The sequence below is a fragment of the Phoca vitulina genome, unplaced genomic scaffold (genome assembly GCF_004348235.1).
Source record: "Phoca vitulina isolate PV1807 unplaced genomic scaffold, GSC_HSeal_1.0 scaffold54, whole genome shotgun sequence".
NCBI lineage: Eukaryota > Metazoa > Chordata > Mammalia > Carnivora > Phocidae > Phoca > Phoca vitulina.
In genome coordinates, this window is record NW_022589757.1 from 9,421,368 (window position 1) to 9,436,182 (window position 14,815).

Here is a 14,815-nt window from a genome sequence, read left to right on the forward strand (position 1 = left end):
TGCAGCTGTACCTCTGGGACTGAAGATTCAAAGGAGGAGATGGTGTTAGAATCCAGTGAGAATTGCAACCCTAAAGGAGAAGCCACCCATCAGGAGCCATACTGGAGGAGAGATGCAGCTTCTTCTAGAGAGAACACCTGTGCAGGCAAAGGTTGGGTAAGACATATCCTGACCACTCTCTCTTCTTGCTCTTTGATCTCCTGTATGAGCCTCTTATTAGTCAAACCAATCAGACACCAGCCCGCCAGTGATGCAGTCTGCAGGGCTCAGCCTCTGGGACACAGGGCAGGGAGACCTGAGAATGGATGGGTAGTGAGGGAGGGCAGCAGAGGGGAAGAAAATAACCAGCAAGAGAAAACACACGTCAGACCCTCTAGTGGCTTCTCATCCCACCCAGAGTAAAATCTAAAGTCCTTACGTTGGCTCACAAAATCTTACATGGTCAGGCACCTGCTTCCTAATCACTTTTGTCCTCTGAGATTTCCATTCTTTTTTGTAAGCTCAGTTATTCATTTAAATTTATTTATTTAAATTTCACCTAGAAATTTAAAATATTATAGCAGAAGGGTTTTCAGAATATTAATCCTCTATATTTTCAGAAGCAGAAGGTCTAGCATTCAATAAATGCCAATTGAATAAGTGGATAAATAAACCCCTTTTTGGTCATAAACTGCATATGTCCCTTTCTTTTTTAAGGAAAGACTTTATCTCCTTTTTTTTTTTTTAGTCTCATTATTTTGTTGGATATCTTTGTTGTTCTACTGGTTTGTTGGACATTCTTATTCTTTGAAAACCAAGATCCAGGGTTTTCTTCAGAAAGCTGGTTTAGGTCATCAGGCATCCAGCCAAAACTACATTCAAGCTCCCGACTTGCACCATGTCTACGAGGTACACCAACATTTCAGGCCCTTGTCCAAGAGAAGGAGAGACCTTGGGTCCATCCAAAGTTGGGTTTTGGGAGGGTGGGGGTGGTTATTTAGTGACATTGTCAGATATACACTCAATTTATTCACTTTTCTATACATTTTAAATTCTGGCCTTATATCAAGTTAGGTTTCTAAAGGACTCAGACCACATCAACTTAGCCCCTCACTAAGTTCCCCTCACTGAGTCCATCAAATCTGTGTTTTTTGGCTTTTATCAAAGCATTTTTCATATGGATGTTTTTGAGTCATATGGATGGATTTTGTATTTGCTAAAAACACTTTTCTTGAATGTACAGTGACAAATTTAGCTTAAATTTAATACACATTCATCTATACCATGGAATATGATTCAGCCACGAAAAGGAATGAAGTACTGATACATGACATAGTGTGGATGTACCTTGAATGCATTAGGCTTAGTGAAAGACACCAGACACAAAAGGCCAGAGATTGTGTGATCCCATTTATATGAAATATCTAGAATAGGCAAATCCACAGAGACAGAAAGCAAACTGGTGGTTGCCAGGGGCTCTGGGGAGAGAGGACTAGGGACTGACTGTTTAATGGGTATAGGGTTTTCTTTTGCTGAGAATATTTTTAAGTAGATAGAGGCGGTGATTGCACAACACTATGAATGTACTAAATATCACTCTGAATTGTACACTTTAAAGTGGTTGCTTTTATGTTATATAAACCTTACCTCAATAATAATAATTTTAAAAATAGTGCACATTCAATCTAAAGAGAAGATTTGGGGTAGGCAAGGCCATGGGACAGGTTAGCAGCCACTTGAAGGGTTGTTGGGAGAAGAGTGGTTATTTGGCTATTCTGTGGTCCCCAAAGGGCAGAACTAGAATGAGTAGGTGAGCATTATAAGCCATCGCAAAACCCCAGAGAGATTGAAACCAATGCTGGAGAACTATTTGGGTCATTGAGTGCCACTGACAGAAGAAGCCTTCCCTTGTGCCTCTCCCCCATCACAGATGACTGCAAGGCTTACTTGTTCATTGCTGCCAACCAAAGCTGCGTTCACTGCAGTTTCCAACATGAGTTTATCATGGGTAGAAGGAATGCACAGTCTCACACAACAACCAGTAACCCCACAGCCGGGGTGCCCAGTTCTCCAATAGCATGCTACTCCTCCACTCAGCTTGAACTACCTTCTCCCTTGGACACAGCCTCAAACTGTGTCGACTTCAAAATCACATACTCCAGCATCCCTGCCTTTAATCACGGTCGCCTATTCTTGTAGATCTGGTGCTCAAGTATCTCACTGCAGCCCTTGTCAATCATACCTCACTGAACCTCCAGGCCATTAACTAGTTCCTTTATTTCATCTTTATTTCCATTCTGTTCTGTACTATTGTCAAACCTATCTTGTCTCCATAACTGGATTTCAAACCTTGCCTTCTGAGACAACTCATTCCACTTGAGAAAATTGGTCCTGTTCCTTATCATGAGCCCATCTGCATTTGTTTGTCCACATATTCATTCATTCATTCAAAAAATATTTGTTAAGTATCTATGGTATATCAGGAATATGCTACATTCTAGGAACAGAGCAATGAACAAGGTAAATTGCTTCTACCCTTAAGGAACTTAGAATCTAGTAGAAAAGACAGGTATTAAGCAATTACACAATAATTAGTTAATTAGGATTAAAGGAAGGAAGAAAAATATGGGCTGTGAGAGCATTAAAGAGGTGACTTAATCTAAGGAGTCAATTGCCATAAAGGGATTTTTGAGCAGAGAACCTGAAACCTGAGTAGGAGTCAAGCAGGCAAAGAACGGCAGACTCCTTGATGAGGAGGGTGGGTAACTGCAGGTGAAAGAAGCCGATGTGTTCAAAGGCATCAAAGTGGGCAGACACAGCTCTCCATTGTGGATGGAGTGCAATGCCTGAAGGGGCATGGCGTGAAATGAGGATGGGAGACAGGCAAGACTAGATTTTGTGTGACTTGTGGGCTGTGTCACAATCCCTCCCAACAGCAGACTGAGAGCCTGGAGACTCCGGAGATTTTATCATTTAATCCAGGGGTTGTGATAAGGATCTGTTCTGAGGCTGTCGGTGAGAGAACAGCTGGTTAAGGGTTATTACAAGAACTATTGATAGGAAGGATTTGGCACCATTGGGAGAGTAAGGAGAAGAACAAAATCCCCTTAATTATAGCCAAAACTCTCTTGTGGTGTTGGTTGAACCATCTTATGAATATACCAAAACTATTGGACTGTTCACTTAAGAAGGGTGAATTTTATGGAATGTGAATTTTATCTAAATAAAATAGAACTTTTAAGAAAGAACCTACACACAGAACTAAATATAAACATGTTTATTATCAAACTTTGCACTGCCATATCAAATACAAAATGGGTATGGCATAAGCTTAAATAAATACATACTTTAAAAACTATAAAATATTTTAAATCATAATTTAAAATACTTTATTAAACCGAAACACAGACCACATTTACATTGCACACAGCTACTTCCATTGCAGTATATATAAATATTTATATTTACAACATTTGAACAATTTCAGAGAAAATAATAATCCATTCCATAGGTAGCCTGCTTGCAATAGTTGTTTATTTCTCTCTCCCTTATTTCACAGAGTTCTTTCGCTCTGTCAAAATCTCTGACCTTCTGACCCTTAGCATTCCTCCCTGTTTGCTTTTGGCTTCACCTTGGCCAACATACAGCCAGCACTTGTCCAAAACTTTGCTTTTTCAACACATCCTAGATTAGTGAAAGTGTGGGAGAGTTTTGATTCTCATGTCATTTGCAGGATGGAGTGAGAAGCTCTGGCGTTGGACAGGCCAAGAATTTCTCACTGCCAATGATCAACTGATAACTGGAGATTCCTTAGGAGTTTTAACCTCCTTTATAAATAAATATAAATACACGCTCATCCAGACCTTCCTTTCTTCATGAACACCCTAACAAACAGAATAACACAATTAGGGAATAAACATTAAAAGTCTCCACTAAAAAAAAAAATCCACTGGACAAATCCTTTACATGGTGAGTTCCTATCATGAATTTAAAATCTTACACAATATGCAAGAATTATATGTTGATGCATCGCATCTGACAACATCTTTGTAGGGATGCAAAGCACATCCATATTTCTACATTTTTTTTCAACAAAGATATGCATAAAAGTGTACCTTCATTTGTTTGCATTTACACTTTTTTTCAAATCAGAACACTTGGCCTCATGGAAGTTTTTCATCATGGAAAACCACATACCTCTGAAAACAGAGATGACAGTGTACAAGCGTATGCCATTCAGGTTCTACTCTCCTGATACTACTCATGTTTTTACTTATTTTTTTTTAAGTGGGCTCCATGCCCAGCATGGAGCCCAATGCGAGCTTGAACTCATGACCCTGAGACCAAGACCTGAGCTGAGATCAGGAGTCAGATACTTAACAGACTGAGCCACGCAGGAGCCCCACTACTCATGTTTTTAAAAGCAACTATAGTAAAACATTCACAACTTTATACTGGTTAACATTATACATTGCTGGGGGACAGCATTTGTCCTTTTTTGAAATAAATTTACTATAGACATAACATTATGTTTGTTAATAAACAAAGATCTGGGATAAGTAACTTTTACCTTAACATAGTCTTAACATGTACATATTTTAGAGTCCCTACAACACTTGTATTGAATTAAGAATTAGGGAAGATTGTACTTTAGTCAATGCAAATAAAAGAACACAATCTCTAAGAGCACTTTAAAAGCACTGAGTCCCACAGGGATAAAAGTGATTAAGACTGTGCTTAGTAATCCTCACACAGAGTATTAAGTAGGATTTCCCCAGGCACTTGCCTGTGGGCATTAAAAAATTATCATTTTTTGCACTTTGGTGATAGAATATCTTTGGCCAAGTTGTTTTCCCTAAACTCCTGAGAATTATTCATCCCCGTGACAGCAACCATGTAATCAGTAGTTGAGACACAGTGAGGGGCAAAAGAAAGAAACACTACCAAAAATACTGTGTTTCTCCACTGAGATCTCATAGTGAGCAGGGGAGAGAGTTAAAACAGGAATTCTGAGATTCCAGAGCCTGAGTCTCTTTACTTTTGTCCAGAAGAGAATATGCTTTTCCTCCATCATCCAGCACTTTCCAGATGCTGAGAACAGGAAAGAGAAAGTTGAGTCTTGCTGGTGGCAGGCTGGCCTCGCCCACTAGAGTGTGGACCGTTGAAGTCCTCATGGGTGCCATGCTCCCAGCTGTAAAAGCAGTGGATGTAGGAGCTGAGAAGTACCAGAGACCAGAGGAGCCCTTTCTGTCTCTGCCATCATCAGGGTATTTCTCTAGTTCCCTGGAGGTACCTGTGTTCCTGCAAACAAAGAATGCATGCCGTCAGGACACTTAATATTCTGCATTAATAGCAACAACAAAATTCACCTTCTAGCACAGACCACTGTGTTCACTGTCACTGGAGAGTCCAAGTATGAACAACAAAATCCTATTCAGTTAGGGCAGTGAAACCATTCTGTATGATACTGGAATGGTGGATACATGTCATTATACACTTGTCAAATCCCATAGAATATACAAAACCAAGAGGGAACTCTAATGTAAACTGTGGACTTTAGTTAATAATAATGGATTTGTATTGGCCCATCAATTGTAACAAAATGCCACACTAACACAAGTTGTTAATAACAGAAGACATTGGAGGTTCAGGGGTATGTTAGAATTCTAGTTATATAGCAACAGTCCATATCTCATGCAATTCCTAGTTTAGAACAGTTTCTAGAAGATAGTAAGTGCCACATAAGGGTTAACAATCAGCATTATTATTATTAACTTTCAAAAGTGAAATGACTCGATAAAGGCCAAATCTTGTTTTTTTCCTCTCCTTCTACAAAGAAATGAAACAACCTTCCATAAAACACCATGAAGCTGGTGATTCTCCCCCAAGAAACCAGCAGGTTTGGAGGGCTCAAGGAGCAACAGAACATGAAGAGAGGATACGTTCTTTCAAAATCATATGTGATTTCAAGTCTTACCTGATTCCTTTTGACTTAAAATGACTACAAAGGCATGTGGAAGGATCCGTCTGATTGAAGGCTTTGGCAGCTGCTGCGGAATACACGAGAACACTAAATTAAGCCCTGTTTTCCAACATAAACAGAGAAAAATGTGTAGAATATTCAAGGGCATGCTTTGGACAAGAGTGCAACTTACCTGGCAGGAACAAATTTCTTTGCTGCAAGAAAAAGAAAACCATTAATTTGGACTAAAGGACTTTTAAGGAGATACCACATTCAGAAACAATATGGTTCTATTCACCAGGGACTGCAAACTCTACGCCTTCAGGGCCCCTGTGATAAGCAGAGTGCAAACACAGCTTGGTGCCAAGGGGGTGACATGCAAAGCACACACTCATCCTAAGGGCCCAGCAGTTTCCTAATGCTAGTGACAGCTGCAGGCTCAGCGTGCAGAGTTCATCTGCCAGTTTTTCATGAGAAGTCCCAAATCTAGATTTTATGTAAGATTTCCCATTTTATAAATGTCAGAACTTAATTTTAAAAAATGTTAACTATTCCATAAGCCAAACAAACTGTGAGTGTGGCTAGATGTGTTTGCAGGGTCCCCAGGAGATACTCCCACATTTAAGCCTGTATTCCCAATAAATGTTTTGGAAACGTTTTCGCCATTTCCTGGGAGCACAACCCTATCGCCTCACTGCACAACTCTCAGGGGGGCCACAGAATTCCCTGTGAATGGCATCCCTTGGAGCTGTCCACTGTTAAATAACATGTATATTTCCTAAAACTCTTCCCACTTTGAGTTGTACTATATACTCTTTCTCTAAGACCATGGCTCAATTATACTGTTCATTAGTGTTTCTCTAGTAACTCGAGTCAAATTACTAATGTGCAAGAGAGAACATGACTCATCAATGAGAAAAAGAAATACATTTTTCAAGAACATTTTTGAAGTATGCTCCCAAGCTCCCTTACCTCTCTTGCGTAGGCGTTTCAGGAGCCAGAGGAGAAATGAGGCTGATGTCAAGAGGGAGGTCCCAGCAGTGGCGAGTCCGATTGCCAGGGGAGCATTGGACTCAGTGGGAGCTAGGGAAACAGAGAGGGAAGAACTGTCACGAGAAGAAACTGAATTTAAAGTCTTTCTGTTCTGTCCATTTGCCCTTTCCTTTGCACACTGATGAGCCGTCTACTTCAATACATACGGAGGAGACATGGTAGGGACTAAAGGCTTCTGAGATGGGCCCAAACCACCTGTGGCAGCTTGTCTCCCGCCACTGCCAAGAGACCTCTAACCTGCCAAGCTCTTCACAGAACCCACTGCACCTCGGTCAAGACTACATGCGTGCTCTCTCCATTACTTGTCTTCCTTTTCCCTACTTTGACCTCTAGCTCTCCTTTTTCCACTTGTCAGAATTCTACCCATTCCATCCACCCGTCACCTCTTCTGTTTCCTCTCTATCGCCATAATATTAAATATGCACCAGCTTCTCAACCTTGGAACCTTCCTAGTGTGAACATAATGAACGGTTCGTTACCTTCCCCTTCTTCTGTCTAGCCCTCCCAGACAGCCCCGGCACCAATCAGTACTTCACCTTCACAGGTAGGCGGCATCCCAGACCAGTGTCCTGTGGCATCACATGTCAGAGCTGCAGACCCATTGAGTGTCCATCCTTCAGGACATGCAAACGCACACACAGCGCCAAACACGGGCTCCCCGCTGCAGCTCACATTCATCTTTCCAGAAACTGCCAGACTTGAACATTGTACCACTGCAAATTATGGACACATGGGTGGAGGTTAACAAAAGTCTCCTGGAAAATGTCTAAAACTGGCTGAAAAGTCATCATAAACGTAACTTATAAGCACTACTTAGTTTTCAGCATGTAGGAAACTAGGATCACACCCATTAGGGCAATCTAGCTTCAGACACTTATGAAATATTTGACCTTACCCCTTAAAGTCTAAATTCAATCCTACCTTGGCAGGAGGGGACCTCCTGTGTCCACTGTCCCTGAGATGTGCACTCAAGCTGAGCTGACCCATGTAATTCAAAGCCTTCCTCACAGCTGAAGGCACAGGAGGACCTGTAGCTGAACTCTCCAGTAGAGGAATGGGCGCACCTCACGGAGCCACGCTGGAGCTGCCGGACAGCATCACATTTCACAGCTGAAAGATATGAGTAAGCACATTAGAAGTCTGTATCAGGAAGCAACAGTTTTCTCATGTCATCAAGTCCCTAGTTCTTCAATTGTTTTTATCTTAAAAACAAAAACTGTACCTTCACATGTGGGCTCCTCACTGTCCCATTCGCCTGTGGGGCCACACTGGAGTTTTTTGGATCCCTTCAACACAAATCCCTTCTCACAGAAGAACTCACAGCTGGACTCACTTTGGAAATTTCCAGAAGCACTAGGAAGACAACTCATGTAGCCTTTCTCTGGGATGGACAAGGCTTTGCACTGAAAAGCTGAGATACCAAAATGATGGTCAGAAAATACTGCAGTGGAACTGGAGAGTGCTTAGCATTTGATGAATGAACCCATTCATTTTGGACAAAGCAATGCTCAGCGATCTCAAGGCTCTTCATTACTCCCTGGACAACTGGGAAGATGAGGGTGTTTTCTTTGAATGCCAATCCCTTCATTGATAATGGCACTCAGTAAAGGATAGCCTTTAATAGAACCAGTGGTTCCTGAGCACCGTTCTGACATTGAAAGAAGTTACAGTCAAGAGAAAGATTTTATGTAGTCAGAGAGCAAATTATGGGTCCCGGATGCTAACAGATGATGCCAAAACACAAAAGGAAGGTAAGAAGGCAGCACAAAAAATGGGTCTGCTTTGCAGTTTGGTTTTGGTCTTGTGGCTTCTTACCACTGGAAATCATTCTGTGCTATATTTGGCGACAGAAATACCAGGACATGATAATGAAAACTGCTTGTTTTCAACATCACTGCTCTTGCTTTAAAGTGAATTAAATTTTAGTGCTTATGTAGGTATTAAGGGTGTCTTCACACATGACACAACACATGGCACATTCTCGTCACTGCTAATTATGAGCAGTTTCAGAAGAAAAGTATTACAAGAGTTTTAAAATCAAGTCATGTTCTCACAATCCTACTTTTAAATGTTCTCATGTGATTTCCCTTTAGATTAAGGTGTCTCCCTACTCCGTGCCAATGTCTACAAAGCCACATTAGCACAGCACAAGAAACCGGCAAAGCATCCACTCTTAGTACGTACAATCCTTTCCCTGGATAAGCATTGGTTCTTTTATATGAAACTCAAAAACATAAGATGAACATTGCCCATCACATCTGATTACTCTAGTTAAAGTAAGCATCTGGTTTCATTTTAACTGCCCAAGTTCGAAGATTGCTGCCCTTTAAGGAAGGGGGTATGTAAAGGAGAAGCTCTTGGGCTTACCTTCACAAACTGGGACTTGCTGATTCCATTTCCCTTGTGCAGTGCATTCAAGTTGGGCTGGCCCCTGCACCAGGAAGCCTTCCTCGCATGTGAAATTGCAGGAGGACCCGAAGGTGAACTCGCCAGCTGGGGAGTGGCTGCAGCTCACAGACCCATTCTGAGGATGGTCAATGGCCTCACATGTCACAGCTGTAACATAGACACCCAAGTACATTAGCAGGTCTGGCCTGACCATTTCAAGTACAGGTTGAGAAAAAGAACGTTTACAGTAAATCTTGACATGGAGCAACTCTACCTTTACACGTTGGCTTCTTGTTGTCCCAATTCCCAGATGAGGTACACTGGAGGCGCTTGGGTCCCATTAGTTCAAATCCTTCTTCACACTCAAAGGCACAAGTTGTGTTCCATGGGAAGTTTCCAGAGCTTTCGAGACAGTCCATAGTGCCATTGGCAGGCTTTGTCAAAGCATTGCACTCAACCACTGGGGATTTGAAAGAACACCGTGAATTTTACAGAAGAATGATATGTTCACTTCCTAGAGAGTTGAAATTTATAAGAGGGCAAGGAAGCAGCTTTCAAACAGTAAATCCCAAAGTCCTAAGTTAATCTGGGGGGACATGCACATACACTATAAAGTTTTTATGCTCTTTTATTAATACTTTCATCTTCTCTGATTGATTTATACTTTGACTACGTTGAGTGGTCTCTGATCTATGTTATCATATCTCTCATGTCTCTGATCTACTTTATGGAAGGCAAAAACAAAGAAAAAAAGTTTCTCAATCAGGATTTATGACTAGTTGTGAAAACAAAAATACTGACATACACAGGACATTCATTTATGTCAGCCCAGCAGGACCTGGAGGCAAAAAGTCTTCATCTCCAGCCTAGAAAGATAAGCCTGAGAGAGAAAAAGAGCTGTTGGGACTGCTTGACTCCCATGGTCTTATGCATCTACTGCATCAAGAAGGGCCGACCAGGAGTCGTGAGGATTTCCTGAGCATGGTGCCAGCGCTATGGGCACTCTCTTACACATCACCAGAGCCTCAGAAGCACCCATCTCAAACACGGTGGTTTTTCTAAAAACCTCTCTCAAACCAAGCAGGCACCCTACTGACCAACACATATTGGCTGGGAGAAGAGGTCTTATTAAGAACAACATTACAAAAAGAACTTTCCCTAGAGTTTTGAAAGTGCTATAAGTTGGATAAAAAAAAAAAAAAAAAAAAAACCAAGGCCACGAGGGATGAGTCAGAGAGTGTTGTGTGCATTTAGAGAGAGATTTACCATTGCAGGCTGGAAGAGGAGCACTCCAGTCCCCTGTGGAAGTACACCACGTGGTCTCTGTGCTGCTTGGGAGGTAACCCTTTTCACAGCTGACGGAGCAGGAAGAATTGTAGCTGAAGTGCCCCAGAGGGTGAGTGCAAACCAGGCTTCCGTGCCCAGGGTCTTCCTGTGCTCGACAGGTCACAACTGAAAGGAGAAACCACATCAGATCCTCTGTCGCCTAGCATAAAGTGAGAAAGCCCTGGTGGTAAATCTGGGATTTGAAGCCAGGGCTCTTAAGCACCACATGACACTACATGCCCGGGGAAGGGAGGACATGCACACCTGACACCCAAGCCAGCTGGGACACGGGAAAGTGCTACCGACTCAAGTGAAGGAGCAGGTGAGATGGGGACCTACCTTGCTCACACCTGAGTCCACCGAAGCCGGGGTAGCACTCACAGGTGTAGCTGTTGACAGTCTCCACACACTCACCATGGCCGCTGCAGGATGTAGGGGTACAGGCAGCTGCAGAGAACACAATGAGGAAGAGGATCGTCATTGTGCTTATAATGCATTTCTTTGGGTTGAGGATCAACAGTGTGTGACAGAGATGTCACCATTTATAGGGACGTCCAGAGATTTTAGCTGAAGTGCTTCACACAATGCCAAAGCTGGGTTTTAAGCTCAGCTGATGTTAATATGCAGGTCTCAGGGGTGCAGCTGTCATTGGCATCAAGATTAGAAAATTCTCTTTATCACAAACTTTCAAGATAGTTTTCCTTCTACAAATAAATGAGTAACTAAAATATGCGTTGTATGTGCATACACTGCCTATGTATTGACCTACATATATACATACATTCTTGCCTACATTCACACAAAGAAGCAAAAAGATATAATTTGCCAACAGAATGTTTTAAAATTATATTTTTTAAGAACATAACATTACCATAATAGAGACCAGGTTTTGCATACTGTCAATAATTTGTCAAGATGCCCTCAGCCTGAAACTCCCTCCCACGGCTGCCTCAAGTCCCGTACCTGTGTAACACAAGGCAAGCTTCTTTTTGTCGCATCTCTCATCATTCCACTTGCCCGTATCCTTGTCTCTCTTGATGTAGATCTCCACACAGTCTTCATTGGTTTGCTTATTGTTCGGTTCGCCTGGAGCCCAGTTCTTGGCTTCTTCGGTCAGAAGCTTCTGGGTCCCTATCCAGGTCCACTGCTTATTGACCTTTCTGATTCCGATCCAGTAGTAAGTTGGGGAATAGCTGAGCATGGAGTTCAGGTACTTAATTTCTTCTTGGTTTTGAATCGCAACCAGATGCGTGTACCTTTGCTGACAGTAAGCACTAGCTTCGTCAAAAGTCATGGTTTCTGTGGAGGCATTGTACGACCAGGCCTCACTCTCTTTAAACAGGAGAAGCACTAAAAGGGAAAGTGTGAAAGGCATGGAAAGGTTAGTCCTGCTATAGTTTGACTCTATTAACTGGGCTTTTTACAGTCTTATTTTCATCAACCAGTGGCCTTGGAATGACTTGAAATTTTTTCACCTTTTCCAAAGTAAGAAGAGGTAGAGATGGAGAAACCATTTATTGTGTGTATCTTTTGTGGTTGAGGCTCTCTGCACTCACTCACCACAATCTATCAGGGTATCCGCTACAGTAGAATAATAATCAGAATAACTAAGCTTACTGAGCACTTAATATGCACCACAGAACTGTCTGAGGCCATTTCCATAATACTGGATCCTCATAATGCCTCTGGGAAATAGGCCACTCATGATCAACACTTTACACTTTAGGAAGTTGAGACACAAAGAGGTAAATTGTCCCTAACCCAGGATGGAATGCATTGTGCAGAGAGGCCAGAGATGCTGCTAAACATCTTACAAAGCATGGACCCCCCACAAAGAGGAATTATCCTGCCTGAAATGCCAAGTGTCCAGGATGAAAAACCCTGATCTAACGAATGATATTGACTTACCAAGAGTGAGAACAGGGAGAAGCTGTGAAGCGATCATGACTTCTAGGATTCTTTTTTTTATCAAAAGATGAGTCTTGAAATGCCCTTCTGGGGGGAAAAAGTACAGAATTCATTACAGAAAGAAATTTTAGGTAGCTGGTTACTGAGATCATTTTACGAAGATGTTTTCAGCAGTATCATAAGATTTTAGCTAAAGGATAACAGCGCCATCATCTTAGTTTGTTTCAAGGAAGTCGACTGGAATGAATACATACAAAATTTAAGGTTTTCATCATTTAGGTGAAAGAGAAAAGCCAGAGTTTAACTGGTCTGGATACAACAAGAACATGCACAGGTCTTTTATCAAAAGGCTTTCTGCATCTCTATTCATATTGACAATCCTGTTTCAAGGCCACCCTTGTAAAGACTCTTTTGCACTTACTGTTCTGTCAAGTGGTGGCTTTGGTGCCCGCGTTGGAATCCTGTTTGTGTCACTGCTGCTTCTGTCTCGTGCCACTTAGCAGTTCTGATGTGAAGTCAGCCAAGAACAGCAGAGCGCTGCTCCTGCCGGAGCCCCTTTATAGGGAAGCTCGCTTCCTGTGAGTAATTTCCAAACCCAGTAAAGAGGAATTCCCCAGCAGCATCCAAAATTTTCCCGGGAATATCCATAACACCAAAAAATTACAGTGATGTCAGAAACTCAAGTCCTCCAAGCCTTTTTATTTTACATGAATCCTATTAATATGGCACAGATGTGGGGTTTTAAATAACATAAAATTGATGTCTTTAAAAAATTTGAAAACTTTGCTCTTTAGCAGCATCTCTCCTGTAATTGTGGTAGTAACCAGAATTTCATGAACATAAGCAAATTCAGCCTTAGTTTTATTATCTGTGGGCTACCATTCTTAATTTTCTTATCTGTAGCTGTCAACAGTGGACCACCAATCTTTTGTTTTTTCTCTCTCTCACCTACCAGTACAACCCATTTTAAGGTACACTGTCTCACAGAGGAATGAATCACAAGGTATATATTAATCCTTAAATTCTGTGGATAGTTATAGCTAAATTACTAGAAATAATATCTCCCAGGTAAATGTTTGAAATAAGGCTTTGTTTCTTAAAAATAACAAAAATGGGAAACAGACTTAGTTGTCCATGTCTGGAAAATGCTTATTCATGATTTGTTAAGTGAGAAAAAATAAAGATGAAAACTATATGCACTCATAGTTACTTGACTCCAATTTTATTTAACAGTTTTAAAATATGTATGTGTAAAGAATAACAAAACTATACCAAAATGTTAACAGTGGCTATCTCTCATGGCAAGACTTGGGGTAAGTTTTATATTCTTCATGATTATTTTCAGCATTTTCCAACTTTGGCAATGGCCCCCCATTACTTTTATAGTAAAAATAACACAGTATAAAGAATCCTGTGTCCAAATGCAACTGAAGGAGATATATATAATATCACTTATTCTGCTCTTCATTGTGATATTTCTTTGGGGTGATATCTCCAAATCTGCATCTTGTCTAATTTAAACAATAGACACAGTAAATGGGGATCATTTTAATTTCCACAGGAAAAGTTGTTGACCCCTACAAGCGCCTTCCAGAAGATCCTAATTCCAAAGCAAATTCTCTCTGTGGCTAAATTTACATTGAGAGAACTTCGGGGAGAGAACCCAATACCAGAAGGAGGTATAACAGAAAGAAGACATGGAAGAAATTTGAGAGTAAAGATAATTTATTATTAGAGGTATGGAGGGGATATTCCAAACCCACTCACCCTTAAAGTTATCCTGCATTCTCCCAGAATATGCCCCTGAGGTTGAGCCAACAAATTAGGCACCTGGGGACTGGGGGCTGAGGGGCTTTCCTCAGTCTGCCTCTCATGGAGAGACGTCAGCACAGTGAGGGGTAAGAGGGGGTGACAGCGACTGTCAGGATCTGATGAGGGCACCCACTTGCTAGAGATTGAGGATGAGTTGAAGAAATTAGGTGAGAGCTGAATAGTTGGGGATGTTGAGTGTTATCTCCCCCTCCCCCAAATAAACCTATGTTCCCTGAGTAACAGGCTGACTAGAGGTGCTTCAAGGCCCCATTGAATCTCCCAGGCTCTGAAGATGTAGCTGGGTTTCAACTCCGGCTTCATATGGACTCCTTTACAGCATCCACACTGGGAGGGCTAAGGGAAGAGGAAAGACAGTGCAAACATGGG

The 14,815-nt window shown here is 41.6% G+C and overlaps 1 protein-coding gene across 2 annotated transcripts; it reads right to left on the reverse strand.

Annotated features, from left to right (window-relative positions):
- Positions 1-4,361: 4,361 nt before the first annotated feature.
- SELE (selectin E) lies at positions 4,362-13,131 on the reverse strand. 2 transcript variants are annotated; one of them, XM_032389490.1, is made up of 14 exons: positions 13,038-13,131; positions 12,617-12,703; positions 11,672-12,058; positions 11,048-11,155; positions 10,649-10,834; positions 9,657-9,842; positions 9,362-9,550; positions 8,217-8,405; positions 7,916-8,104; positions 7,531-7,707; positions 6,914-7,024; positions 6,135-6,156; positions 5,957-6,026; positions 4,362-5,280 (listed from the first exon to the last, which is right to left on the reverse strand). In XM_032389490.1, exons 2-13 carry the CDS (start codon positions 12,651-12,653, stop codon positions 5,981-5,983), a joined length of 1,827 nt encoding a protein of 608 aa, XP_032245381.1. In that variant the 5' UTR covers positions 12,654-12,703; positions 13,038-13,131; the 3' UTR covers positions 4,362-5,280; positions 5,957-5,980. The 2 variants fall into 2 exon arrangements, with proteins under 2 accessions (XP_032245381.1, XP_032245380.1); XM_032389489.1 differs by having other exon boundaries at positions 5,957-6,029.
- Positions 13,132-14,815: the final 1,684 nt, after the last annotated feature.

What these genes read in the sequence shown, in the direction of transcription:
- SELE (XM_032389489.1), bottom strand. Translation starts at nt 12,653, where the DNA reads ATGATCGCTTCACAGCTTCTCCCTGTTCTCACTCTTG. An exon ending in TGGACTCAGGTGTGAGCAAG is followed by an intron (nt 10,835 to 11,047) that starts GTAGGTCCCCAT and finishes TTCTCCTTTCAG; the next exon opens with TTGTGACCTGTCGAGCACAG. An exon ending in AAGAAATTTGTTCCTGCCAG is followed by an intron (nt 6,030 to 6,134) that starts GTAAGTTGCACT and finishes TGTATTCCGCAG; the next exon opens with CAGCTGCCAAAGCCTTCAAT.